The 25,451-nt window shown below is 50.7% G+C and overlaps 1 protein-coding gene across 5 annotated transcripts in view; it reads right to left on the reverse strand.

Moving 5' to 3' along the window:
* Window positions 1-482: 482 nt before the first annotated feature.
* Window positions 483-25,451, reverse strand: part of PLEKHG2 (pleckstrin homology and RhoGEF domain containing G2) — an 82,950-nt gene continuing 57,981 nt past the window's right edge. For 4 of the 5 annotated variants that reach the window (XM_079985266.1, XM_079985265.1, XM_079985264.1 and 1 more), the window contains exons 12-18: window positions 21,474-21,507; window positions 20,430-20,531; window positions 18,967-19,068; window positions 17,648-17,664; window positions 14,205-14,468; window positions 11,634-13,065; window positions 483-8,347 (exon numbers count right to left, since the gene is read on the reverse strand). In XM_079985266.1, the coding sequence (XP_079841392.1) occupies window positions 6,309-8,347; window positions 11,634-13,065; window positions 14,205-14,468; window positions 17,648-17,664; window positions 18,967-19,068; window positions 20,430-20,531; window positions 21,474-21,507 (3,990 nt within the window). In that variant the 3' untranslated portion in view covers window positions 483-6,308. The remainder of the gene's footprint in view (window positions 8,348-11,633; window positions 13,066-14,204; window positions 14,469-17,647; window positions 17,665-18,966; window positions 19,069-20,429; window positions 20,532-21,473; window positions 21,508-25,451) is intronic. The other variant, XR_013841311.1, reaches the window with a different exon arrangement.

Here is a 25,451-nt window from a genome sequence, read left to right on the forward strand (position 1 = left end):
ATTTGCTGCCAAGGAGTGTGGTGGAGTCTCCTTCTTTGGAGGTCTTTAAGCAGAGGCTTGACAACCATATGTCAGGAGTGCTCTGATGGTGTTTCCTGCTTGGCAGGGGGTTGGACTCGATGGCCCTTGTGGTCTCTTCCAACTCTAGGATTCTATGATTCTAAACCAGACCTTTGGTTTTTAAATATCTCTGGCCGTTTTGCACGGGTCCTAATGTAGCTTTGAGGGTGTTTACTTGCTGGTTTTAATACATGCATGAGTTTGTTCTTTTGCTTAAAATACTCCAACTCTTTTTCAAGTTGCCGTAGCAAGAAAAAAGGAATGATAAATCTAATAAATGATGGTGGTGATGATGATTTCATTTCAGTGCCCAAGATAAAATCACTGCAAGGGCAAGCAAAAGACTTGCCCAAATGGAAAATAAAAAAGGAAAATAACCTGAAGAATTTTTCAAAAGCACAAAGAAAAAGACCGGCTCTGGCTTCGTGGATAAAAAGTTTTCCGTTTATTTGCTCTTTGTGACGCCACTCCTTTTCAAAAGAAACAGCTCCACGTCATATTATAAATTGATTCTATGTACACCCCACGAGGGGGACGACAATGGGGAGAAAGACATCAATATATAAAAGGAGGAGGCCGGTGTTATCAATGTTTATTTACAAAGGTGGGGAGATTAAAAAAACCAGTACCCATTCTGAGGAGGTCAAAAGGAACATCCCCCCTGCTGTTAAATTAAACACACACACAACTGTGTCACTATAAATAGACATTTTTGTAAAACACGCGCGCACACAAAATCGGTTAACCATCGGGGATTCCCTAGAAAAGGCAGTGTGCCCCTTGAATAAAAAAGTGCATATGTTCATTTTCTCGCAAGGTTTAAACTGAAGCAGCTCAGAAACCTCTGGGCGGAAGACAGCAAAAAAAAGCAGAGAGGTTTCACATCCGAAACGTTCGAAGAGCAAAAAACTGATTCTGGAGTCCTGGTCGCTCAGCCAATTGCCCGGTTGCTCCTCTGATCCACAGGATCAAAAGGCTGTTGCATGCGTCTGGCAGAAAATCCAAACTAGACCCCCACCCCCTTCATACTCAGACATACCCACCCGGGTTCAAATGGGGGCACAAGGCAGCCCCAACCCCATTTGTTAAAGTAAGGCTTGTGCAGGAGGTCTTCCCACTAGACCAGTGGTTCCCAGAGTGGGGGGTGGGATTACCGGTGTGTGTGTCTAGGTAAAGGTTAAGGGACCCCTGACCGTTAGGTCCAGTCGCGGACGACTCTGGGGTTGCGGCGCTCATCTCGCTTTATTGGCTGAGGGAGCCGGCGTACAGCTTCCGGGTCATGTGGCCAGCAGGACTAAGCCGCTTCTGGTGAACCAGAGCTGTGCACGGAAACGCCGTTTACCTTCCCATCGGAGCGGTACCTATTTATCTACTTGCACTTTGACGTGCTTTCAAACTGCTAGGTTGGCAGGAGCTGGGACTGAGCAACGGGAGCTCACCCCATCGTGGGGATTCGAACCGCCGACCTTCTGATCGGCAAGCCCTAGGCTCTGTGGTTTAACCCACAGTGCCACCCGCATCCCTAACAATAATTGACGACCCTCAAAAAGTGACAATGAACTAAAAACAGACTGAAACTCACATCAAGTTTCTAAATAGCTGGGTAAAAGGTAAAGGTAAAAGGACCCCTGACCGTTAGGTCCAGTTGCAGATGACTCTGGGGTTGCGGCGCTCATCTTGCTTTACTGGCCGAGGGAGCCGGCGTACAGCTTCCGGGTCATGTGGCCAGCATGACTAAGCCGCTTCTGGCAAACCAGAGCAGCACACGGAAACGCTGTTTACCTTCCTGCAGGAGTGGTACCTATTTATCTACTTGCACTTTGACGTGCTTTCGAACTGCTAGGTTGGCAGGAGCAGGGGCCGAGCAACGGGAGCTCACCCCATCACGGGGATTCAAACTGCTGACCTTCCAATCAGCAAGTCCTAGGCTCTGTGGTTTAACCTACAGCGCCACCCGCGTCCTTGTGTGTGGCTCTAAGAAGGCATAAATGACTCTCTGGCATCACTGATCAACTTCATCAACTGTGTCAAATTAATTAAGTGAAAGCATTCCGACTGGATTCTGAATAGGTGTGCCGTTGATTGCTACTGTTTTGAATTTTATTGCATTATCTTCCTTAGTGCGCTGTGCAAACAACTACTCTGAATGCTTTTTGCAGGGTCGGGGAGTAAAGGAACCCAGCGGGGCGGTGGATGGAAAAAGTTTGGGCTAGATTGTGCCCCATGATTCAGATCCGGATCACACTCATTTGGTGAAGCCCATAACCCACAGGGTGCGGCTGCCATCATGCCTCACATGAACTCCACCCCGTTCTCCACCAAATTCTCTTTCTCTCTCACAAACGTACCTGGCTTGAAACGCTTCCTGACCCCCATTGCCCGGACCCCCTCCTTGCTCCCTCCTTCTCATTGGTCACATAAAGGCCCCTTTCCTTCCCAGTCCCCAATTCTCCCTTCCCCAAGGTAATGGGGGTCAGCAGCCATTGTATATTCCCTTGGCGATTTCTAGTTACTGTATTTTTCGCTCTATAAGACACACTTTTCCCCTCCTGAAAAAGTAAGGGGAAATGTGTGCACATCTTATGGAGCAAATGCAGGTTGCGCAGCTATCGCTGAAGCTAGGAGAGCAAGAGGGATCGGTGCGCAGCGATCCCTCTTGCTATTCTGGCTTCAGGGATAGCCACGCAAAGCCTCCTGAGCGCAGCCGGAGCGCTCCTGCCTCTTCGCTCAAAAGGCATTGCATTGCTTTCTTGTTTATTGTTTTCCTCCTCTAAAAACTAGGTGTGTGTTATGGTCGGGTGCGTCTTATAGAGTGAAAAATACGGTAGCGCATTGTTCTCCAACCTGGGCTCCTCCAGATGTCTCTGGACATTGCTTCTTCGCCCAATGAACTATGGAACTCCCCGCTGCTTGGTGATGATTCACCAAGTTGGATGGCTCTAAAGGAAGACTGGGCAAAAGCATGGAGGGCACAGAGAATGCTCCTGATGGCTACCAGTCACCATGGCTATGCCCTGCCTCCAATGCTTCGGAAGGACCGTTCCTGGAAAATGCAGGAGGGCTGTTGTGCTTGAATCCTGCTTGTGGGTTTCCCAGTAAAGGCATCTGGTCAGCCCCTGTGAGAACAGGATGCTGGACTAGAAGAGCCATGGACCTGATCCAGCGGCCAGGCTCTTTCTTGAGTTCCTAATGGAGCCCAGTGGTGATGTATGGAAGTGAGAGCTGGACCATAAAGAAGGCTGATCGCCGAAGAATGGATGCTTTTGAATTCTGGTGCTGGAGGAGACTCTTGAGAGTCCCATGGACTGCAAAAAGATCCAACCTCTCCATTCTGAAGGAAATCAGCCCTGAGTGCTGACTGGAAGGACAGATCCTGAAGCTGAGGCTCCAAGACTTTGGCCACCTCATGAGAAGAGAAGACTCCCTGGAAAAGACCTGATGTTGGGAAAGATGGAGGGCACAAGGAGAAGGGGACGACAGAGGACGAGATGGTGGGACAGTGTTCTGGAAGCTACCAGCATGAGTCTGACCAAACTGCGGGAGGCAGTGGAAGACAGGAGTGCCTGGCGTGCTCTGGTCCAGGGGGCCACGAAGAGTCGGACATGACTAAATGACTAAACAACACCAATGGAGTCCCCAGGGCCAGAGGCAGTCTATCCTGGGTTCCTAGGGGTGTTTGGCCACTGCGAGGACAGGATGATGGACTTGGACAGGGCACTGGCCTGATCCACCAGGGGTCTTCTGGTGTTCTTACGTGGGGGGCATCTGAAGGGCATCAGGAAGTTTGGTCTACTTCCACCACAACTAGCTGGACTGGGGTCTGAGTCGATGGAGGCCCTAGGATGCCTCTGGCACGAAGATACTTTTAGTTCTTGAAATTCCTCTGCTAGCGACTTCCACAATTGTGGGAGGAGAACACTGACACGCCATTCAGTTCCTAACAGAGGAAATCTTGGGATGTTTTCTTGGCCGTCCTGCACAACAGGGCCAGATGGTGCAAAGGAGAATAAAAAGGACCCTGAAAATATAAGAAATTGGGCGTTACGCTGGCAAGAGGAGCCACTGGTGCTTGTTCTAAAGAAGAACCCGTCTGAAAAAATTTCTCAAAAACCAGGAGGATTTCTTGGAAGGGAGTCAAGGAGGTGGGATCCCCTCTTTGAAAGATTCTTGGAGGTTCTGTAAAACCACAACAGAAGCTCAGCTAGGCTGTGAGCCAGAAGAAATGAGGACATCTCAGAGGAGGCCAGCGTGGTGAACAAGCAGAGGCAAGGATGTTCTAAAAAGGTGCCAGGTCTTGGCTAAAGGAGAACAAAAATGAGAGGAAGCTCTGTCTGGCACAGCGGATGTAAGTTGATGATACGGTTTGGGGTGGGGGAAATAATTTTTGGAGCATCTTGCTAAAACTGTTAAGAAACATTTTTTGGAAATACACCAAAAGCAGGAAATTGTCCAGGGAAATGGAAGGACCACTGGATGACGACAGAGTGGAAGGTGTGCTAAAATAAATTTAAAAAAGGAGAGAGAGAGATTGCAGAGATGAATTCATTGCCTGGGGTTGGAATAGATGACCTTTGGAGATCCCTTGCAACTCTACTGTTTTGTTATTCTATGAATGAATGACCTGCCTTTCTTTTCACAATCAGTGGAAGATGTTGGGCAGATACCCACACCTTTTCTTCTTCTTTCAGGGGACGGGGTATGTCTGAAGAAATAAGTCGACAGAGAAGATCAGAGATGATATTCCAGGGCAAAATGACAAATTCACAATTCTGCACAGAATGGCACTTCTTTGACTGAAAAGTGAACCTGCTGATCTCAACAAAAACGGACAGATTTGGCTGCTGAAATCATGTCAGTAAAAGTCAACTCTTTGCTGGAGGATGGGAAAACAGGCAAGGTAATACCATTTTTTAATTTGTTTAAAAAAGGGTATTGGTGGGAGCAGGAGAGGGAGACAGATAATGATGAATTCATTAGCTTAACATTGGCCCTTAGAAAACTGGTGGAAAGCCTTATTAAAGAGAGCATTGTTAAGGATATAGAAGGAAGGAAGGAAAGATCAGCATGGCTTCTGCAAAGGAAACTCCTTTTTCACCAATTTTTTTGGAGTTCTTTGGCAGGGCCAACAAGTCTGAGGGGATGGAATGGACTGTTGTGGTAGGAACGCGCCGAATATTTGAGCTTCCCCAAAGCCCTGGGTAAACAAAAGTTCAGGGTCATGATCCCAACTAAATGTTAGGAAGACCGTTCTGACGGTGAGAGCTATTCTCCTTCGTCGGAGGTTTTTAAACAGCGGTTGGATGGCCATCTGTCAGCGATTCCTCCATTACTGCAAAGAAAGAAAGGCTAATCCCGTTTTATCAGGAGTCGGACTGCAAACGAAACTGGCGATGCTATATACTGCCAGTTTACGGAAGTCCATGGTGCAGCCACATTTGGAACGCTGTTCCGCTCGCCTCAGAAAATAAAAATAAATAAACCATGGCTGGCAAATGGTCAGAAGGGGCCATAATCGAGATATCAATTATGAAGTTATGCAAGGTTGCAGAGGGACAGAGGAAGATTGTTGTCTCACGACAACAGAATGGTAGATTACAGTTCCCAGGGAGAATCGTGGCCCCAAGAGGGAAATACGAGGGTCTCCTGTCAACGATGGGCACCCATCGCAGACTAGGGCTCCCAGAATTCTGTGCGGGAGGGGGAAGCCATGACAGTTTAAAGGGGGCAGCACAGCGCTTTAAATGTACAAGGCGAATGCAGCTGTACAGTGGTTTAACAAATAATACATCTTTACTGGGAGACTCTGGATCTCTTCCAAAACAAAAACCCACCAGAACCTGTCCTAAATCTGGGGGGAGAAAGGCGGGGCAGTGGGGGAGAGAAACACGAGAAAATGACCCACCTCAAACAAACACATGCACCTGGAACAGTGACCCCAATTGTTTCGGCACCCAAGTCTCCTTTCCTGCTGCTACCAATGAACTGAAATTGACTCCAACCCAGGCGAATTATTCATTGCCAACAGAGTGAGGTTCAAAGAGGGGGAAGGAGGAGAGAAATCACCTTTCCCTGTGGCATTTTCACATCCCCTTCCGATGGGGGGGGGGGGAGGTAGCTGCTTTGCCAATCTTTTGGACTGCACACCCACAATTCGTCTCCCTTAAACTCTCCCACCATCTGCCCCTTCTCACCCCCGCCCTGGCGCAGTGGTAGGGCTTGGTCCTAGCCCCCAGCAGGACCTGGAAAGTTCACGTTTTGGGCCCCCCCTCTAAGGCACTGCCGTTGACCTTCCTGACGCTCGGCTGGTCCGGGGTGGGCAGCAGCGGGTGGGTCAGGCTGACCTGGGCGTTGCTGAAGGAGGCAATCCTACCGCTGCCACCAATCTGGATATTCACCGTCGTCGAGTAACTAGCCCTCTGCTGGCTCTTCTCGGACAGCTGCGCCAGGTCCGTGCTTAGGGGGGAGTCCGATTCAGGGCAGCCCTCCCCTTCGAGCGGCCTCCTCTGGGAGCTCGGCCGGCACTCCCTGCCCACGTACTTCAGACACAGGCCGGGCACATTGGGCCACTTGATGCTGCCAATTTCGTGGGATCCGGGGGAGCCTCTGGGCGGCGGAGTGGGCAAGTGGGAAGCCCCCTTGGCACACCTTAGCGGCGCCTGGTCCCCGTTTACGGCTGGGCTCTCGGCCAGCCCGCCACTGGGGAGGCTGTTTCCCCGCGGCCTCAAAGGAGGCCCCGTGGCACAGTCCGGCACCAACGGCACCGGGGAGGCGATGTGGGCGGGTGGCTGCCCGGCAGGGTGGGCACACAAGGGGGCAAAGCCGCAGACCCGGGGCCCACTTGGAGGCGGGGAGCAGACTCTGGGCTTCACGGGGCAGGGCGACTGCACCCTGGAGTTGGGCTCAGAGGCAGAGGAGAAGGGGACACCGTTCTCAAAGGCCTGGGCTGCTGCGGACAAGGCTCGTCGGCGGGGAGGAGAGAGCGGCCCGAAACAGCGGGCCGGAGGCACGTCTCTCGGAAACAAGGCCTCTGGCTTCCCCAGGTTGGCATGGGCCCTGGGCGCCCCCTTGGGGAGCAGAGCCAAAGGGTTTGTCAGGGGTCTCGGGATCGTCGGTCCAGAGGCGGGAGGCAGGAACGGCACCTGCATCTCCTCGTGAGGAGGGCCACCGTTTTTCCGTGCCAGGCTCTGGCTGATGCAGGAGGCTGCGATGTACCTGGAAATGGCCGCTGCGCTCGAAGAGAGGCACCTGCGGACTGGAGACGCGGGGAGAAGCTTCGGGAGCGGGGCCGGCGCACGCTGCTGTTGCGCAGAGACCGGAAGCTCTGTTGCTGCCTGGAAATCGGGTCGGGTCGGGGAAGGGGATTCTTGGACAGGGCAATTTTCCGTGCTGGGGGGCATCGGCGGCGGGGCCTCTAAGGAAGCCAGCGGGAGGAGGGCCATGGCCTTTGGGGTAGAAGCCAGGGCCACAGTTCTGTGGACGCCGGGCAGAGTTTTCAAGGATTCGTTGCTCGATGCTGCCAGCTCCGTACGGACTTCATTGTTCTCCTGGAAAGGTTCTGGGCCGTTTCCTGTTGAACTGCCGGCTGCCGACAGCTGCAGAACAGAGCTTGAATGGGAGGGGGATCGTTCCTGGTTTTGGGGGGAGACCTGCCCTGCTGGGGGAGCAGCTGGAGAACTGGGCAAACTGGGCTTCGGTTCCTCTACAGAGCCTGGGAAAACAGAAGAGTTTCCGGTCTCCAGGTCAGCGAGTCTCTGGGAGTCGTGGGAACGGCTGGGCACCCCTTTTCCCAAGTCACCCGCCGGCTGCACCCCAGGCCCAGAAGATGACCGCTTTGCCTCTTCCATCTCCCCAGCCAGCTCTGACGCAGACGTGGTTTCCTTTGCGTTTGTGGCTCCAAGCGTGGTTCTCTCGGTTACGAATGTGGGGTGCAGAGGAGGCTCCCCCAATTTGCACGCCTCTTTAGCAAGGGGATCCACAGCAGGTCCGGGCGACGGGGAGTGTCTGGGGCTTCGTGGCCCCCCTCTGCTTTGCTTGCCTTCTGGGAGCACCTCCCGATCGGCGGGTGCCGAGGCGTCAGACCCGACGCACGAAGGTTGGGGTGCGGGGCACAGAAGTCCCTGCCGTAGAGGACCCAGGAGTTCTGGGGAAAGGAGCGGGCAGGGCTTCTCAGCACGCAGCTCCAGGGCCGTCCCCCGAGTGGCAGCCGCGAGCAACATGTTCTCCTGGACTCGGACCACGTGCTGCAGGGGCTCGTGGATGAGGACGTGGCCGTAGATTCGGGGCTCACCTGCAGAAGGGGAGAGAGAGGCAGGAGGCAGCGTGAAAAGCCCGACTCCTCATTCGGGGGGGAGAGGAAATCAACCAAGGATTAAGCACTGGCTTAATCCAGGGGTCAGCAAACTTTTTCAGCAGGGGGCCGGTCCACTGTCCCTCGGACTTTGTGGGGGGCCGGACTATATTTTGAAAAAAAAAACAATGAACGAATTCCTGTGCCCCACAAATAACCCAGAGATGCATTTTAAATAAAAGCACACATTCTACTCATGTAAAAAACACGCTGATTCCTGGACCACCTACGGGCTGGGTGAGTGGGCCAGATCCGGCCCCCGGGCCTTAGTTTGCCTACCCATGGCTTAATCCATAGATCAATCAACCCAAGTGAGGGTTGATTAATCTTTTTTTTTTTGGGGGGGGTAGGTTTCTGATTGGAGATGGTGAGGGCTAAGGTCACCCTGGCCTGTTTGCTGAGGCAACTGTGGTCATCTTTTAGAAATGGTCTTTCCTCCTAAAACATGCATACTCTCCAACATTTCTCTGTTGGAAATAGGGACATCAATAATAATAATAATAATAATAATAATAATAATAATAATAATAATAAATACCCTGCCCATCTGACTGGGTTGACCTAGGCACTCTGGGTGGCTTCCAACATATATAAAAACATCATTAAATATTAAATGTTTTTTTTTTTTTTAAATCCCTATACAGGGCTGCCTTCAGCTGTCTTCTAAAGGTTGTATAATTATTTATCTCCTTGGCTTAGGAGCTGTATAACTCCATACCCTCCAACATTTCTCCAGTGAAAATAGGGACGTCTTAAGGAAAAGCGTGAGATTCCGGGATCAAATCAGAAACCGGGACGGCTTCTGTAAATCCGGGACTGTCCCTGGAAAATACCTGGAGGGTCTGCACACGGCAGCCTTTTTAAAAAGCGATTTTAGGTCCCGCATCCCTTCAAATTTTAGAGGCGTCCGAAACCCCTGCTTAGTTGCTGCTGCTCTGCAATGCTATTTCCTAAGGCAACAGCCATCGCACCCTCTGGAAGCTTCGCTGATCTTCCCTTTGCCGTGAGACGCAACAGGAAAAGCTTGTGATTTAAGAAAAAAATTCTGTGCCCCCCCCCCCCGGGTTGCAGACTGCAATCTTGGAAGACGGACACAAAAGTCCAAGGGAGATAAGAGACTCCAGCTGGCCTTGTTTTGCAGACGTTTCTTGCCCAGTGGGAGTGGAGAGGTCAGAAAAGGGGGGGGGGGGAGGAAGCCAAGCTCCCCACTGGCCAGCAATTCCCGCCCCCCCCCCCGGCCTCCCAATTTCACAACAGAACTCAGAATGGCCTCCTGCGAACAAAAAAGATCGGAGCGGTATTATAGCAGGGGGGAAACCAAGGGCACAGTTTGCTTTTCAGATGGAAACCACAATACACAACACAAACACACACATACAGATCCCAAACTTCCCCTTGGATCCCAATTTCTGGGTCAGCTGATTCTGGCACAGCTTGCCGTCTGATCCTGGGGCATGTTGACCCAGCCCACGAAAAGACAAATTCCATGCTAGGAATCGTCAGGAAAGCGACTGAAACATGCGGACATTAAGGCCAGCCAGCTGGATCCTGCCAAGGGCCCATCAAGTCCCGCCTGCTGTTCTCGCAGCGGCCAACCAGGTGCCCGCAGGCAGGATTCGCACCCAAGAGCGGCCCTCTCCCCTCCTGCAGTTTTTGGCAATGGGTATTCAGAAGCATGGCTGCCCCCAGCTGTGGAGGACAGAGCCATCCTGGTGAATAGCCATCAACAGCCCTCTCTTACGTGAACTTCACGAATACCCTATTAAACTGGTGGCCACCGCTGCCCCATGTGGCAGAGAGTTCCGCAGTTTCAACTCTGTCCTGAATTTTCCAACGGGTGCAAATTTGCCTTGATGGGTCCACAGTTTCCCAGGGAGAAGAGTCGGTGGAAGAAGATTGGAAGAAATTTAAAGTTTACTTACAGAAACATTGTAAAATTAAGGAATGTTAGAAGGGTGCTGGAATGAAGTTATGTGGTTTTAGCAGAAATGTTATAAAGGATTAAGTAAAAATGGATTGTTAATTGGTGAAAGAAGAGAATGTAAAATTACAGTATATTAAGATAAATTATTAGGATAAAAACAAAGATGGAAAGGATTTGCTGAAATATCTAACTGAACTAGAATACAAAAAAGGGAGGTGTGAGGATGTCAAGGAAACAAGCAAATGAAAGATAAGTTATGGGAAGGTTTGATTTGTTTTTTAATTGTATTTTTCTGTTGTTGTTTTTTTTGTTTTTACTTATTGTGATGCATTGTCTTGTTTTTTTTTTTGCTTAATTTGGTGTTCTTTGTTCTTTGTTCCTTTTGTAACCTTTAAAACTTGAATAAATATTATTTTTTAAAAAATGATGGGTCCACAATTTGCATTTTTAAAAAACTGTGGACCCATCAAGGCAAATTTGCACAAAATGCATACGCTAATCTAGAATTGATATGCCACAGAAGCCGGTCCAACTGATTTCCCATCCAAACCCTTCAGTTCATCTGCATGGCGTTCCAAATCGCCCCAAATCTGGGAGACAGTGTGGCCTAGTGGTTAGAGCGTCAGACTTGGACCTTGGAGAGCAAATCCCCATGCAGCCACGGAGCTCGCTCGGTGTGACTTTGGGGCCAGTCACTGCCTCACAGGGGTGCTGTGGGTGTTAAATGAGGGGGAGAAGCACGTACGTCACTTTGAGCCCCTGGGGAGAAATAGGTGGGATTTAAATGCGATAAATAAATATTACTTCCTCTTCAGTGACCTCCGGTTTTCCAAGAGATTGCAATCAAAATCAGAATCATGTTTGGTTACCCCATCCATTACACACCCACACCCACACCCACACCCACACACCCGAGTTCATAAAGCCATCTCACATTAACCCTGCAGATAAATATGACCCCCCCCAAATTTCCCCAAACTCACCATGGACCTAGAAACACTGCTGCCTCACCTCTAGCAAGGCCCCTTTCCCATGCCCCCCTCCCTACACCTTGCAGATGAAAACAAGGGAGGCAGGTGGACAGCAGGGTCTTATTGGTGCTGGCCCCTCACTTCACTCAAAACCCCACCCAGAGGCACATAGAGCAGCCCGTGGACTTGTTCCAACACCCCACACCTTGCAGATACACAGATATAACCCTGGTCTTGAGGAATGCTGGGAGAAAATGGCCACCTTTCCCCAGAATCCTCTGGAAGCGGGCAGGCTAGTTTCGGAAGCGCATGCCACACAGGGTTGACTCACAGTGGGGGATGGCGGCTCCTTGCTTCCCCTCCTGCACCCCGGCCAGGCTCCTGACGAGGGTCCTCCGGTGGTGGGGTGGCCGGGGCCTCTCCAGCCCCCGGCCCTGGGCTTTCAGGCGGCTGATTTTCTCGCTGTACATTTTGGCCAAGGCTTGCACTTTGCTGATGATGCGCTCCGAGTTCTCCAGAAGACACGGGTCCCCGTTGCTCTCGTAGAGGTCCAGGGAGGGCAGGTAGCCCCTGGATCCATCGCCCGCGAAAGCCGCCTGCCTCTCCTTCGCCCCCGGACCGTGGGCTTCCTCCTCTGGCTCTCTGCTTGGTCCCGAGTGCGGTTCCTCCAAGTCCGAATCCTCCACGATGCACAAGGGTTCGGCGTAAACCGGCGTCTCCAGGGCGGAGGGCAACCCTCTACCTGCTTCCTTGCCCCCTTTCTTCAGGAGGTCCAGAGCGCTCCGCTCCTTCTCCTGCCAAGCCCTCCGGATCTCTGCACAGGATTTGAACTCGGGTCCTGTAGGCTCCTCCTCCTCCTCCAAGCCACACCCACTCCCAGAAACGTTATGGGTTCTCCCAGATAGACTCCGCAGCTTCTCGGAATCCTCACAGCAAGCCCGAGGCGATTGGGCCTCGCCGCCGGCGGAATCTTCAGAGCCGCCTGGCGATTGGCCGCCGTCGGAGTGGCTCCTCCCCCTCTTGGAACGTCCGGGGCTTGCGGGCAGGTGGCTCCGCCCCTCGCCGGAATCCCATTGGCAGAAGGGCGGCTGGGCATTACACGATTGGCTCCTGCTCCTGGCGGGACTCCCGTGGCCGCCGGTGCCCGTTTGTGGGCGGAGCTTCCCCAGCTTGCCTCCACCCGCTTCCGCGTCCCGGGCATCGTTCTGCCGCAGGATGCTGTTGAAGTGAAGGACGGACTCGCGCACCACGCCGGCGGGCACCGGAGGGGCGCCCTCCACCTTGCTCGAACCCGGCACCTTGTTCACAGCCTCCGTCCCTTCGTAGTAGCTCTTGATTTTCTCAATCAGCAGCCAGTCGTCCTTCGTCAAGGTGGAGTCACGCTTGGCTCCACCCTCTGCCTGCAATGAGATTTGGGCGCATGGCGCCGGCTGATTCGATTGGCCGGGATCCTCAGGGGGCGGGCTTCTCGCACCCGCTGCTGCCTGCCCCACGCAGGCAGCACTGCCCCCCTCTCCTGGCTTCCTGCAGGCATCCTCCAAGTTCTCCAGAACGTGGAGAGGAGACGGACTGGCGGACTCCTCCCGCTGCTCCTCTTCCTCGGAGGAGTCGCAGGTGAAGGGATGGCGAGGCATCGGAGGCGGCTGTTCCTGGACCGAGTCTCTCTGGGGGGCCTCTTTCTCCTCCGATCCGCGCTCTTCCACCGCCTCCTCTTCTGCCTTCTCCTCCAGCTCCTCCAACGTTTCACTTTTCAGAAGCGGATCCTGCAAGAGAACAACGAGGTGGATGGTGATTACGGCCTGGGGAACTCTCTGCCACTCCAAACACTCAAGGCAAACGAGGGTGAGACCACGATCCCCACCAGCTGTTATCATCCCAAACGCATCCTTGAGACTGGAGGCAAGTCTCCCTTCAGTAGAAGTATGGACTTAGCAAAGAACTCTTAATTTCAGGCTCCGCCGAAACTCAAATCCCCCTGGTTTACCATCTCTAGTACTTCAAGAGTACCATAAAAGCGCCTGGCTTAAAACCGTCTATCAAAAACTTCACTCTTGCGGCCTGTCTCCACAACACCTACTCACTATGGGCCCCACTAAAGCAAACAGTCTAATTGGTCAATGTCTAAAAGATATCGAGCGTCAGAACAATCTGGCCACTATAAGTAAATTCTGCCCTTGGTATGTTCATTTTCCACCTCTCCATTTTGATTCTCTGGCCCCGTTTCTGCACAAACTTCTTATCCCAAAATACAGATGTGCTTTTTACACTTGCAAGACTGGATGTCTGTTCTGCCTGGACACTGAGGTCCAGCAGCTCCCAGTCAAATATTAAAAACACAACACAGCATTAAACATTAAAAACTTCCCTAAGTAAGCATAACAGTATGTAATGAATGAAGTTTTGCAGGGTTAAAGAAAGAGAAAAAATGGTGTAAAAATTATAAAGATAGAGGTAATCCACATTAGACACAACAATTTAGAAAGAGTAAAAATTTTGAGGTCTTAGAACAAAAGAACTAAGTCAATATGTGTATATGTATTGGTAATGATCAGACTAGAACGATGATATGGATTTATTTGTAGATGTGTATTTTTGTTTTTTTGTCTTTTGTTTCTTTTTTCTCTCGTGTTTTTTTTTCTTGTTTCTACTGTTTTATTTTGGATTCGATCTTTGTAATTTTTGTTGTAATTTTGCATTGAAAATAATTTTTTTTTTAAAAAAAACTTCCCTAAATAGGGCTGCCTCCAGATGTCTTAATAATCAATAATTATGCATCTCTCCCCCCCCCCAGCTTTGCACAGAATCCCCAACTCCTATTGGAACCACAGAGCTGTAGAGTCAGAAGGTACCCCAAGGTCATCTAGCTCAACCCGCTTTCCCCCCTGAACCCCATGCCACTCACCTCCGCCCTCTCTTCTCCCAAAATTGGCCCGTCTTTTCCTGACTCGCCATCCAAGCCCCGTTGGCTGAGCAGTTCCAGGATTTCCTCCGTGATGGACAAATTTGCAGGGACCGGCTCTCCGGCCAGAGAGAACTCCGCCTCCCCTTCGTCCTGGTCCGACTCCTCGGCGTCCATCTCCGTTCCGACGGATGTCACCGGGCAGGCGGGGCCGGGCGGCCCGAGGGGCTCAGAGGCCGGAAAGAGCTCTCCGTCACTGTCAGCGTGCTGCAGAACGGGAATGTGGCGTTATGGCTGAGCTACGCTGAGAGCAGCGGCGTCAACGTAATGCAAGGCAGCCCCCCCCCAAGAGGTGTCTGCCCCAAGGAGGCTACACACTTTGGCAGGGGGGCAGCGGGAGGGAAGCAGGGGACAGCAGAGGGGAACAGGCAGTTGGTCCGCGGTGAGCATTTAGGGAACATGTAAGGGACGCCGTGGCGATGTGGGTTAAACCACAGAGCCTAGGGCTTGCCGATCAGAATATCGGCAGTTCAAATCCCCACGACGGGGTGAGCTCCCGTTGCTCGGTCCCTGCTCCTGCCAACCTAGCAGTTTGAAAGCACATCAAAAGTGCAAGTAGATAAATAGGTACCACTCCGGCGGGAAGGTAAACGGCGTTTCCGTGCGCTGCTCTGGTTCGCCAGAAGCGGCTTACTCCTGCTGGCCACATGACCCGGAAGCTGTATGCCGGCTCCCTCGGCCAGTAAAGCGAGATGAGCACCGCAACCCCAGAGTCGGCCATGACTGGACCTACTGGTCAGGGGTCCCTTGACCTTTACCTTTACGGCCTAAGGAATGAGACCATCACCCCACTCTTACTCACCATCCCAGGGCGCCCATCTGAAGCCGCATTATTCTTTCTTTTATCAGATCAAAATGATCAGACAACAGAAAAGGTTGCTAGGTTGATCGAGGGAGCTATGAGATTAAGGGCCACTATCTGAACGATAATCTTGGCCATTTGATTGCCCTTTTTAACCACTGATGTCTTTTTATTTGTATATATTTTATTTGTATATATTGCTTGTTCTATGTTGCTATGGCCGTTGGCTAATAATAATAATAATAATAATAATAATAATAATAATAAATTTTATTTATATCCCGCCCTCCCCAGCCAAAGCTGGGCTCAGGGCGGCTAACAACAATAAAAATAATCCAACGATTCTAAAAACATTTCATTAGAAAAATGAATTAAAATCAAATTGATGGCAACCATTAAGAAAATTCTGTGCAGATTGCCAGAGGAGGGGGGTCAGGCTGCGCCCTGGCCAAAGGCCTGGTGGAACAGCTCTGTCTTGCAGGCCCTGCGGAAAGATGTCAAGTCCCGCAAATGCAAATAAAAGGTAAAGGTAAAGGGACCCCTGACCATTAGGTCCAGTCGTGGCCAACTCTGGTGTTGCGGTACTCATCTCGCTTTACTGGCCGAGGGAGCTGGCGTACAGCTTCCGGGTCATGTGGCCAGCAGGACTAAGCTGCTTCTGGCAAACCAGAGCAGCGCACGGAAACGCCGTTTACCTTCCCGCCAGAGCGGTACCTATTTATCTACTTGCACTTTGACGTGCTTTCGAACTGCTAGGTTGGTAGGAGCAGGGACCGAGGAATGGGAGCTCACTCTGTCGCGGGGATTCGAACCGCCGACCTTCTGATTGGCAAGCCCTAGGCTCTGTGGTTTAGACCACAGCGCCACCCGTGTCCCTTAATGCGGATAAAGTTTATCTTTAAATCTTTAAGGCCTAAGGAGAGGCCTGGCTGCTGAATCAAACAATTAAACCCCCGTGTTGCAAACAATTATCAGTCATATCCAAGGCAACACGATGACCAAGTACAATAATGCGATGTCAATATAAACTCTTTATATAATCTATACAGAACATTGAACCGTATGAAATATATGAAATATGCACTCTGCAAAACCAAATAAACAGAAATCTTAGAAATCTCTGAAAGTCACAAAATGTGCAATAATTCAAATTATTATAAACTAGAATGTCAATTCAATATGAAATGGAACCCAAAGTACATACCCCATCTATATGGTGAATTGAATTGTATAACAATATTGACATTCTAGTTCATGCGTATAGTTTATAATAATTTGAATCATTGTAAGTTACCATGCATATGCAGGTCATTGTTTCAATAATTCATTCGCAGTTTATGAAGCATTTCTGTATCCTTCTGCTGTGCTGAAGAAGAATTCCACGAAACAGTGGGTATATCTGGAATCACTGTTTGCCACGCCTCTTTGCGGACCACTTTGGCAGCGTTGCACATCATAAAGCAAGGCTTTGCGGCTTGTTTTCACCAGATTAGAATCTGACCCATTGCTTCTCTCAGAGACTTGCATAGTCTACAAAGATTTTCAGAGACTTGTAAGACTTGTGTTTATTTGGTTCGATGTTTTCAAGAGAATCCACCCAGCTACTGAATCAGGCCACCTATACCAGCATCCTGTTCTGGAGGCTCCATCAGGACATGAAAAGAGACCTGTAGCTGGGCCAGGACAAGATGTCCAGCTGGTCACAGAATCGTAGAGTTGGAAGGTACCCAACGGTTCCTGCAATGCAGGAATCCAGTGTCGTAGTGGACAAAGACCACTCAGAACGGGATGACCGCTGGGATAGCAGAGAAGCCTCTCCTGGTCTGCCCCACAGAGGACCTTAAGGTCCACAAATGACAACATTTTGGAGGTCCCAGGTCGCAAGGTGGTTAGATTGGTCTCAACTAGGGCCAGGGCCTTTTCAGTACTGGCTCCGACTTGGTAGAACGCTCTGTCACAAGAGACCAGGGCCCTGCGGGACTTGACATCTTTCCGCAGGGCCTGCAAGACAGAGCTGTTCCGCCTGGCCTTTGGTTTGGACTCAGTCAGACCCTTATGTTTCCCTCCCCTTATGGTTCTGATCCATGGGCTACTTTTAAAATGAGGCTGCATTTTAAATTGCATTTTAACCTGTATTTTAAATTGGTTTTTTTCTTTCCTTATTATGTTTTTACTGAAATTTTATTGATGTTAGCCGCCCTAAGCCCGGCTCTGGCTGGGGAGGGCGGGATATAAATAAAAATTATTATTATTATTATTATTATTATTATTATTATTATTATTAAGCTGCAGAGTCGCTGTACTGCAACGCAAGGCGTAACGGCAGCAAAAACAGAGTGGTCCCTGCCCCAAAGAGGTTGCCCATTTTGACAAGACGGGCGGGAGGAAGAATGCAAGCACACGCAGTTAAGTCACATTTTGGGAATGTAAGGAGAGCGTCCTGGGAAAGACCAAGGGCCCCTCTAGTTCAGCGTCCGGTTCTTGCAGCGGCCAACCGGACGCCTCTTTCGGGAAACCCGCAAGCGGGATTTGAGTGCGACAGAGATGCAGAGCGAGGAGGCATGCAAGGCAGAGAACCACCTACCTTGATCTTGGCCACGTCTGAGAATGTCCGCAGCAGGGAACAGAGGAAAGGAAGAGGAGGAGGGAGGAGGAAGAAAAAAAGGAACCATCAGAGTCAGTGGCACAACAGCTGAATTTTGTTTAAAATGAAAAATGGGCAGGATCAATTCCAGAGGATCAGCCGTGCTAGTCTGTTCCAACCAAAAAAAGAGGGGAAAACCCCAAAGTTTCCTAGTTAACCTGCCTGGCGGTGGTGCTCCCAGTAGCTAGAGCCCAGACCCACCAGTTAAAGATCAGTAAGAGAAACTTTCTTATAGAAACGGAAATCACAGAATCATAGGGCTGGAAGGGGATTTGATTTAAATCAAATCGATTTAAACCACGATTTAAATCACTAATCAGTAAGACTTGATTTAAATCAATTTTTTATTTTTATTTTTACAGAAAGACTCATTCTTGCTGGTATAATCTTAGTATTTCCAACCAGAGGAAGGTTCCATTTTTGGAATAATAAATTTTCAGAGTAGTTTTTACAGTTATATCAAAAATTACCCATTTGGTTATGCCATTAGAAATTCATAGACAGATAATTATGAAATTATGGTTAGGTTTAATTAGTTAACTTTTCTGCTGTGCTTTATTGGAAGGCGAAAAATAATCATTTGCTTAATAACAATTTATTTAACTAAAGCAATAACATTATGGCTTATTTGTTAACTGATGTGGTTAAATGTTTGTTTGTTTGTTTTTAAAAAAACTTAGACGGAGTTTTAGCACATATGAGAAACTTAAAACAAATCCTGATTTCCTGATGAACAGCCTTTGGACTATAACGTAACTTAAATAGAAAGCTATCTTTAGAACGATTTTTCCTCGAAAGCATTTTATTTTAAAAATCTGATTTAAATTTTTAAAAATCTGATTTAAATAAAAAAAAATCCAATTTAAATAAAAAATTCTGATTTAAATAATAAAAAAATCCAATTTAAATAATAAAAAACCGATTTAAATATAAAAATCCAATTTAAATTTTAAAAAATCTGTTGTTTTTTTTAAAAAATCATTGATTTTTATCCACCCTGCCTGAGGGTCATCTAGTCCAACCCCCTGCCATGCAGGGATCGAAACACAAGGTTCCCCATCCAATCTGAAACCAGACTGGACCCTGCTTAGCTTTATTGATTGTTTTGCTCTGCTTGTTAAGAGCACAGCTTTTCTTGCAGCACACTGCCCCCTAGTGCCGCTCTGGAGAATGCAGGGCACCTTTTGCAAAACCTCCATCCCAGCTTGCACAGAAATGGGAAATTCTCCGGAAAGAGAGACCTGTGTGCTTTTCCTCACCAGACTGCCTGCGGCCGCGGCGGTAAGAACCACTCTTCTCCAGCTGCAAGATGGGGCAGCTCCGCCGCGCTCGTTCGGGGCTATACATGAACTCCGGTGGGTCTGGGGAAAAAGGAAATGAAAGTTTTGTCATGTCCAGAATTCACTCGCCTAATGAAGCTTGCCTGGTCTCCGTAGCAAAGGCACACGGCTCAGATGCTGCTCTTTAACTCTGTCTACTAAATCAGTATTTGTCCATGGAGTTTTCTTGGCAGGGATACTGGAGTGGCTTGCCGGTTCCGGCGCCAGGTGGATCACATTTGGTCAAAACTCTCCACTATGACCTGTCCGTCTTGGGTGGCCCTGCACGGCATAGCTCATAGCTTCTCTGAGTTATTCAAGACCCTTTGCCACGGCAAGCAGCGATCACTGCAGATGGTGACAGCAGTCACAAAATTAAAAGACGCCTGCTTCTTGGGAGAAAAGCAATGACAAACCTAGACAGCATCCTAAAAAGCAGAGACATCACCTTGCCAACAAAGGTCCGTATAGTTAAAGCTCTGGTTTTCCCAGTAGTGATGTATGGAAGTGAGAGCTGGACCATAAAGAAGGCTGATCGCCGAAGAATGGATGCTTTTGAATTCTGGTGCTGGAGGAGACTCTTGAGAGTCCCATGGACTGCAAGAAGATCAAACCTCTCCATTCTGAAGGAAATCAGCCCTGAGTGCTCACTGGAAGGACAGATCCTGAAGCTGAGGCTCCAAGACTTTGGCCACCTCATGAGAAGAGAAGACTCCCTGGAAAAGACCCTGATGTTGGGAAAGATGGAGGGCACAAGGAGAAGGGGACGACAGAGGACGAGATGGTGGGACAGTGTTCTCGAAGGTACGAACATGAGTTTGACCAAACTGCGGGAGGCAGTGGAAGACAGGAGTGCCTGGCGTGCTCTGGTCCATAGGGTCACGAAGAGTCGGACACGACTAAATGACTAAACAACAACAACTAAATCAGTGGTTCCCTAATTTTTTGGAGGGGAGGCCATTACCCATTAGGCCACATAAACTCATCCCCTGTGCCCTATAAAAAGCCTTTTTCAGATGAGCAGGTTTGCACGACACACCAAGAGACATTATGATGCAATAACTTCCTTCTGGACTGTCTAGAGGGGCTGGGAGTTGGGGGCACTGTCATACAGTGGTTCCGCTCCTTCCTCCTGGGCCGTGTTCAGAAAGTGGTGTGGGGGATGAGTGTTCAGACCCCTGGGCTCTCACTTGTGGGGTACCTCCGGCTTCTGTCCTCGCCCCCATGCTTTTCAATATCTATATGAAGCTGCTGGGAGAGATCATCATTTAAGTTCTCCCCTTAAATGTGAACTGCACCAAATCCCTTCTCATCCCTCCTTCATCTCCATCGAAGGGGGCTGGACTAGATGACCCCTGGGTATCTTCCGACTCGACAATTCTGTGATTTCATGCCTTCCTCACCCGATTGCCGCCGGTTTCGGCTGCACGCCACGGACTCATCAACCCGCGTCGAAGGTAAGGTCTTCTTGGGAGCCCCTGGGCTGGAGAAGACCTCTGGGGAGCCTGCAGCAAATGAAAATAAAGAATGCAAATACCTTGGTTCTCAAATGCCCAAAACCCAGAAGTAAGTGTTCCGGTTTTTGAATGTTTTTCAGAAGCCAAACATCCATTGCGGTTGTCAGCTATTGTTTCCGGGGCGCCTGCAACAATCAGAAGCCGTGCCTTGGTTTCCAAACATTTCAGAAGTCAAACGGACTTCTGGAATGGATTAAGTTTGGCGCTTTTGTTTTTGCTATTTATTTTGAGGTTTTGTCTTTGAGGCTTTTTCGGTTTGTTTGTTTTTGTGGCTGTGTGGAACCCAGTTCAGCTACTGATTGATTGATTGATTGTGTGACTGTGGAAATGATTAAGAAAAATATCCATCTAAACAATGACTATCATCAGTGCAGGTAAGAAAAAATAATTATTTTTATTTTTATTATCTACAGTACTGTCTTATTTATTTTATAGTACAGTACACTGATTATTGCTTTCATTTTATGGGTCACTGGTCTCGTTAGATAGTAAAATTCATGTTCAATGGCTGTTTTAGGGGTTGTTTTTAAAAGTCTGGAACGGATTAATCCATTTTGCATTACTTTCTTTGGGAAAGCACGCCTTGGTTTTGGAACGCTTTGGTTTTGGAACGGACTTGCGGAACGGATTAAGTTTGAGAACCAAGGTACCACTCTGTAAATATTGTTACACAACAAGGAGACAGGTGTCCTTGGTTTATGCAGAAGAGTCCAGAGCTAAAATCCTATGGAAATGAGAAACCTCAAGAGCAGGCATCCCCAAACTCAGCCCTCCAGATGTTTTGGGACTACAACTCCCATCATCCCTAGCTAACAGGACCCATGGTCGGGATGATGGGAAATGTAGTCCCCAAACAGCTGGAGGACTGGAGTTTGGGGATGCCTGCTCAAGAGTTTGGGAAGGAGGGGGAAAAGAGACTGAGGCACTTACCCTGGAAGCTGTTCTCTAACAGGATTTGCTTAGCCTGCAACAAAGAGCAAAAGGGAAGGAAGAATCAGACAAGAGACAGCATGGTGTAGAGGTCAGGAAGTCGGACGACAAATCCCCGTACTCGGCCATGAAGCTCACTGGGTGACCTTGTGTCAGGAGTATATGCAGGAGCCAGGCGCTGGGACCAGTAGGGCTTCGCAGGACTGGGGCCTTCCTAAGTTTGTTCTGGAGAGGCAAGGCATGGCCACACAGGTGAGGCCGCTTGGTAACTCACTGCACCTGGTGGCAAGAGCCGGGAAGGGATATAAGGTCAGCATTTCCCTTCGGCTCTTTGCCACAGCAACATGTTCCCTGCCTTGCTGTGTTTGGCTTCTTGTCTCCTGATCCTCGGACCCTTGCTTCGTGACTCCCTGCTTCTTGATCCTTGGACCTTGACCTCATGACTCCCTGCTTCTCGACCCTCGGACCCTTGACTTCGTGACTCCCTGCTTCTCGACCCTCAGACCCTTGACTTCGTGACTCCCTGCTTCTCGACCCTCAGACCCTTGACTTCGTGACTCCCTGCTTCTCGACCCTCGGACCCTTGACTTCGTGACTCCCTGCTTCCTGACCCTCGTACCCTCGACTTCGTGACTCCCTGCTTCCTGACCCTCGTACCCTCGACTTCGTGACTCCCTGCTTCCTGACCCTCGTACCCTCGACTTCGTGACTCCCTGCTTCCTGACCCTCGTACCCTCGACTTCGTGACTCCCTGCTTCCTGACCCTCGTACCCTCGACTTCGTGACTCCCTGCTTCCTGACCCTCGTACCCTCGACTTCGTGACTCCCTGCTTCTCGACCCTCGGACCCTTGACTTCGTGACTCCCTGCTTCCTGACCCTCGTACCCTCGACTTCGTGACTCCCTGCTTCCTGACCCTCGTACCCTCGACTTCGTGACTCCCTGCTTCCTGACCCTCGTACCCTCGACTTCGTGACTCCCTGCTTCCTGACCCTCGGACCCTCGACTTCGTGACTCCCTGCTTCCTGACCCTCGGACCCTCGACTTCGTGACTCCCTGCTTCCTAACCCTCGAACCCTCGACTTCGTGACTCCCTGCTTCCTAACCCTCGGACCCTCGACTTCGTGACTCCCTGCTTCCTGACCCTCGGACCCTCGACTTCGTGACTCCCTGCTTCCTGACCCTCGGACCCTTGACTTCGTGACTCCCTGCTTCTTGATCCTCGGACCCTTGACTTCGTGACTCCCTGCTTCCTGACCCTCGGACCCTTGACTTCGTGACTCCCTGCTTCTCGACCCTCGGACCCTCGACTTCATGACTCCCTGATTCTCGACCCTCGGACCCTTGACTTCGTGACTCCCTGATTCTCGACCCTCGGACCCTTGACTTCGTGACTCCCTGCTTCCTGACCCTTGGACCCTCGACTTCGTGACTCCCTGCTTCCTGACCCTCGGACCCTCGACTTCATGACTCCCTGCTTCTCGACCCTCGGACCCTTGACTTCGTGACTCCCTGCTTCCTGACCCTCGGACCCTTGACTTCGTGACTCCCTGCTTCCTGACCCTTGGACCCTCGACTTCGTGACTCCCTGCTTCCTGACCCTCGGACCCTTGACTTCGTGACTCCCTGCTTCCTGACCCTCGGACCCTTGACTTCATGACTCCCTGCTTCTCGACCCTCGGACCCTTGACTTCGTGACTCCCTGCTTCCTGACCCTCGGACCCTTGACTTCATGACTCCCTGCTTCTCGACCCTCGGACCCTTGACTTCATGACTCCCTGCTTCCTGACCCTCGGACCCTCGACTTCATGACTCCCTGCTTCTCGACCCTCGGACCCTTGACTTCGTGACTCCTTGCTTCCTGACCCTCGGACCCTCGACTTCATGACTCCCTGCTTCCTGACCCTCGGACCCTCGACTTCGTGACTCCCTGCTTCCTGACCCTCGGACCCTCGACTTCATGACTCCCTGCTTCCTGACCCTCGGACCCTCGACTTCGTGACTCCCTGCTTCCTGACCCTCGGACCCTCGACTTCGTGACTCCCTGCTTCCTAACCCTCGGACCCTCGACTTCGTGACTCCCTGCTTCCTGACCCTCGGACCCTCGACTTCGTGACTCCCTGCTTCCTGACCCTCGGACCCTCGACTTCGTGACTCCCTGCTTCCTGACCCTCGGACCCTCGACTTCGTGACTCCCTGCTTCCTAACCCTCGGACCCTCGACTTCGTGACTCCCTGCTTCCTAACCCTCGGACCCTCGACTTCGTGACTCCCTGCTTCCTGACCCTCGGACCCTCGACTTCGTGACTCCCTGCTTCCTGACCCTCGGACCCTTGACTTCGTGACTCCCTGCTTCCTGACCCTCGGACCCTCGACTTCGTGACTCCCTGCTTCCTGACCCTCGGACCCTTGACTTCGTGACTCCCTGCTTCCTGACCCTCGGACCCTCGACTTCGTGACTCCCTGCTTCCTGACCCTCGGACCCTTGACTTCGTGACTCCCTGCTTCCTGACCCTCGGACCCTTGACTTCGTGACTCCCTGCTTCCTGACCCTCGGACCCTTGACTTCGTGACTCCCTGCTTCCTGACCCTCGGACCCTTGACTTCGTGACTCCCTGCTTCTTGACCCTTGGACCCTCGACTTCGTGACTCCCTGCTTCTCGACCCTCGGACCCTCGACTTCGTGACTCCCTGCTTCTCGCCCCTCAGACCCTTGACTTCATGACTCCCTGCTTCCTGACCCTCGGACCCCTGGCTTCCTGACCCCTGGCTTCTCGTTCCTGCTCCCACCCCGCCATCTTGCCGCCGGTCCCGACGTCTTCAGCCACTACTTCCATTGCCCGTAGACCGGACCATGACCACCTTGGGCCAGTCGCTGCCTCTCAGCCTCACCTACCTCGCTGGGTTGTTGTGGGAATAAAATGAGGAGGGGGAGAGCCGTGAACTCCACCTGAAGCTCCAGGGAGAAAAAGGTGGGATGGGAATGCAATCCACCCACAAATAACCTATTCCTGGGCTGACACAAAACAGAGGACACTGCCTTATTCTGAGCCATGCAGTTCGTCCAGCCGTCTACCATCTGGTACACAGGATGAGACCCTCCCTGCCCGCAGACTGTCTCTCCAGATTGGTGCATGCTCTGGTTATCTCCAGCTTGGACTACAGCAATGCGCTCTACGTGGGGCTACCTTTGAAGGTGACCTGGAAACTACAACTAATCCAGAATGTGGCAGCTAGACTGGGAGCAGCCGCCGAGACCACATAACACCTGTCCTGAGAGATCTGCATTGGTGCTGACCTTGAAAGCCCAATGTATACCTGAAGGAGTCCAGTATACCTGAAGGAGCGTCTCCACCCCCATCATTCAGCCGGACACTGAGGTCCAGCACCGAGGGCCTTTTGGTGGTTCCCTCCCTGCGAGAAGCCAAGATACAGGGAACCAGGCAGAGGGCCTTTTCAGTGGTGGCACCCACCCTGTGGAACACCCTCCCATCAAGGGTGTCAAGGAAATAAAGAACTATCCGACTTTTAGAAGACATCTGAATGCAGCCCTGTTTAGGGAAGCTTTTAATATGGGCAGGAATATGGGCTGGTGTGGGGTACTCCCTGGTCCTGAATGGGGCAACTGTGCCCCTGAAGGACCAGGTGCTCAGCCTGGGAGTCATTTTGGACTCACAGCTGTCCATGGAGGCACAGGTTAATTCTGTCTCCAGGGCAGCTGTCTCCCAGCTCCATCTGGAACGCAGGATGACACCCTCCCTGCCCGTAGACTGTCTGGCCAGAGTGGTACCTGCTCTGGTTATCTCTCGCTTGGACTACTGCAATGCACTCTACGTGGGGCTCCCTTTGAAGGTGACCCAGAAACTACAACTAATCCATAATGTGGCAGCTAGACTGGTGACTGGGAGTGATATATTTTGATGATACAGCGGCATGTAAATATTTTTTATAAACAAATAAATATTGTGAATCCACAATGA

This window comes from Podarcis cretensis (assembly GCF_951804945.1).
Source record: "Podarcis cretensis genome assembly, chromosome: 8".
Taxonomy (NCBI): domain Eukaryota; kingdom Metazoa; phylum Chordata; class Lepidosauria; order Squamata; family Lacertidae; genus Podarcis; species Podarcis cretensis.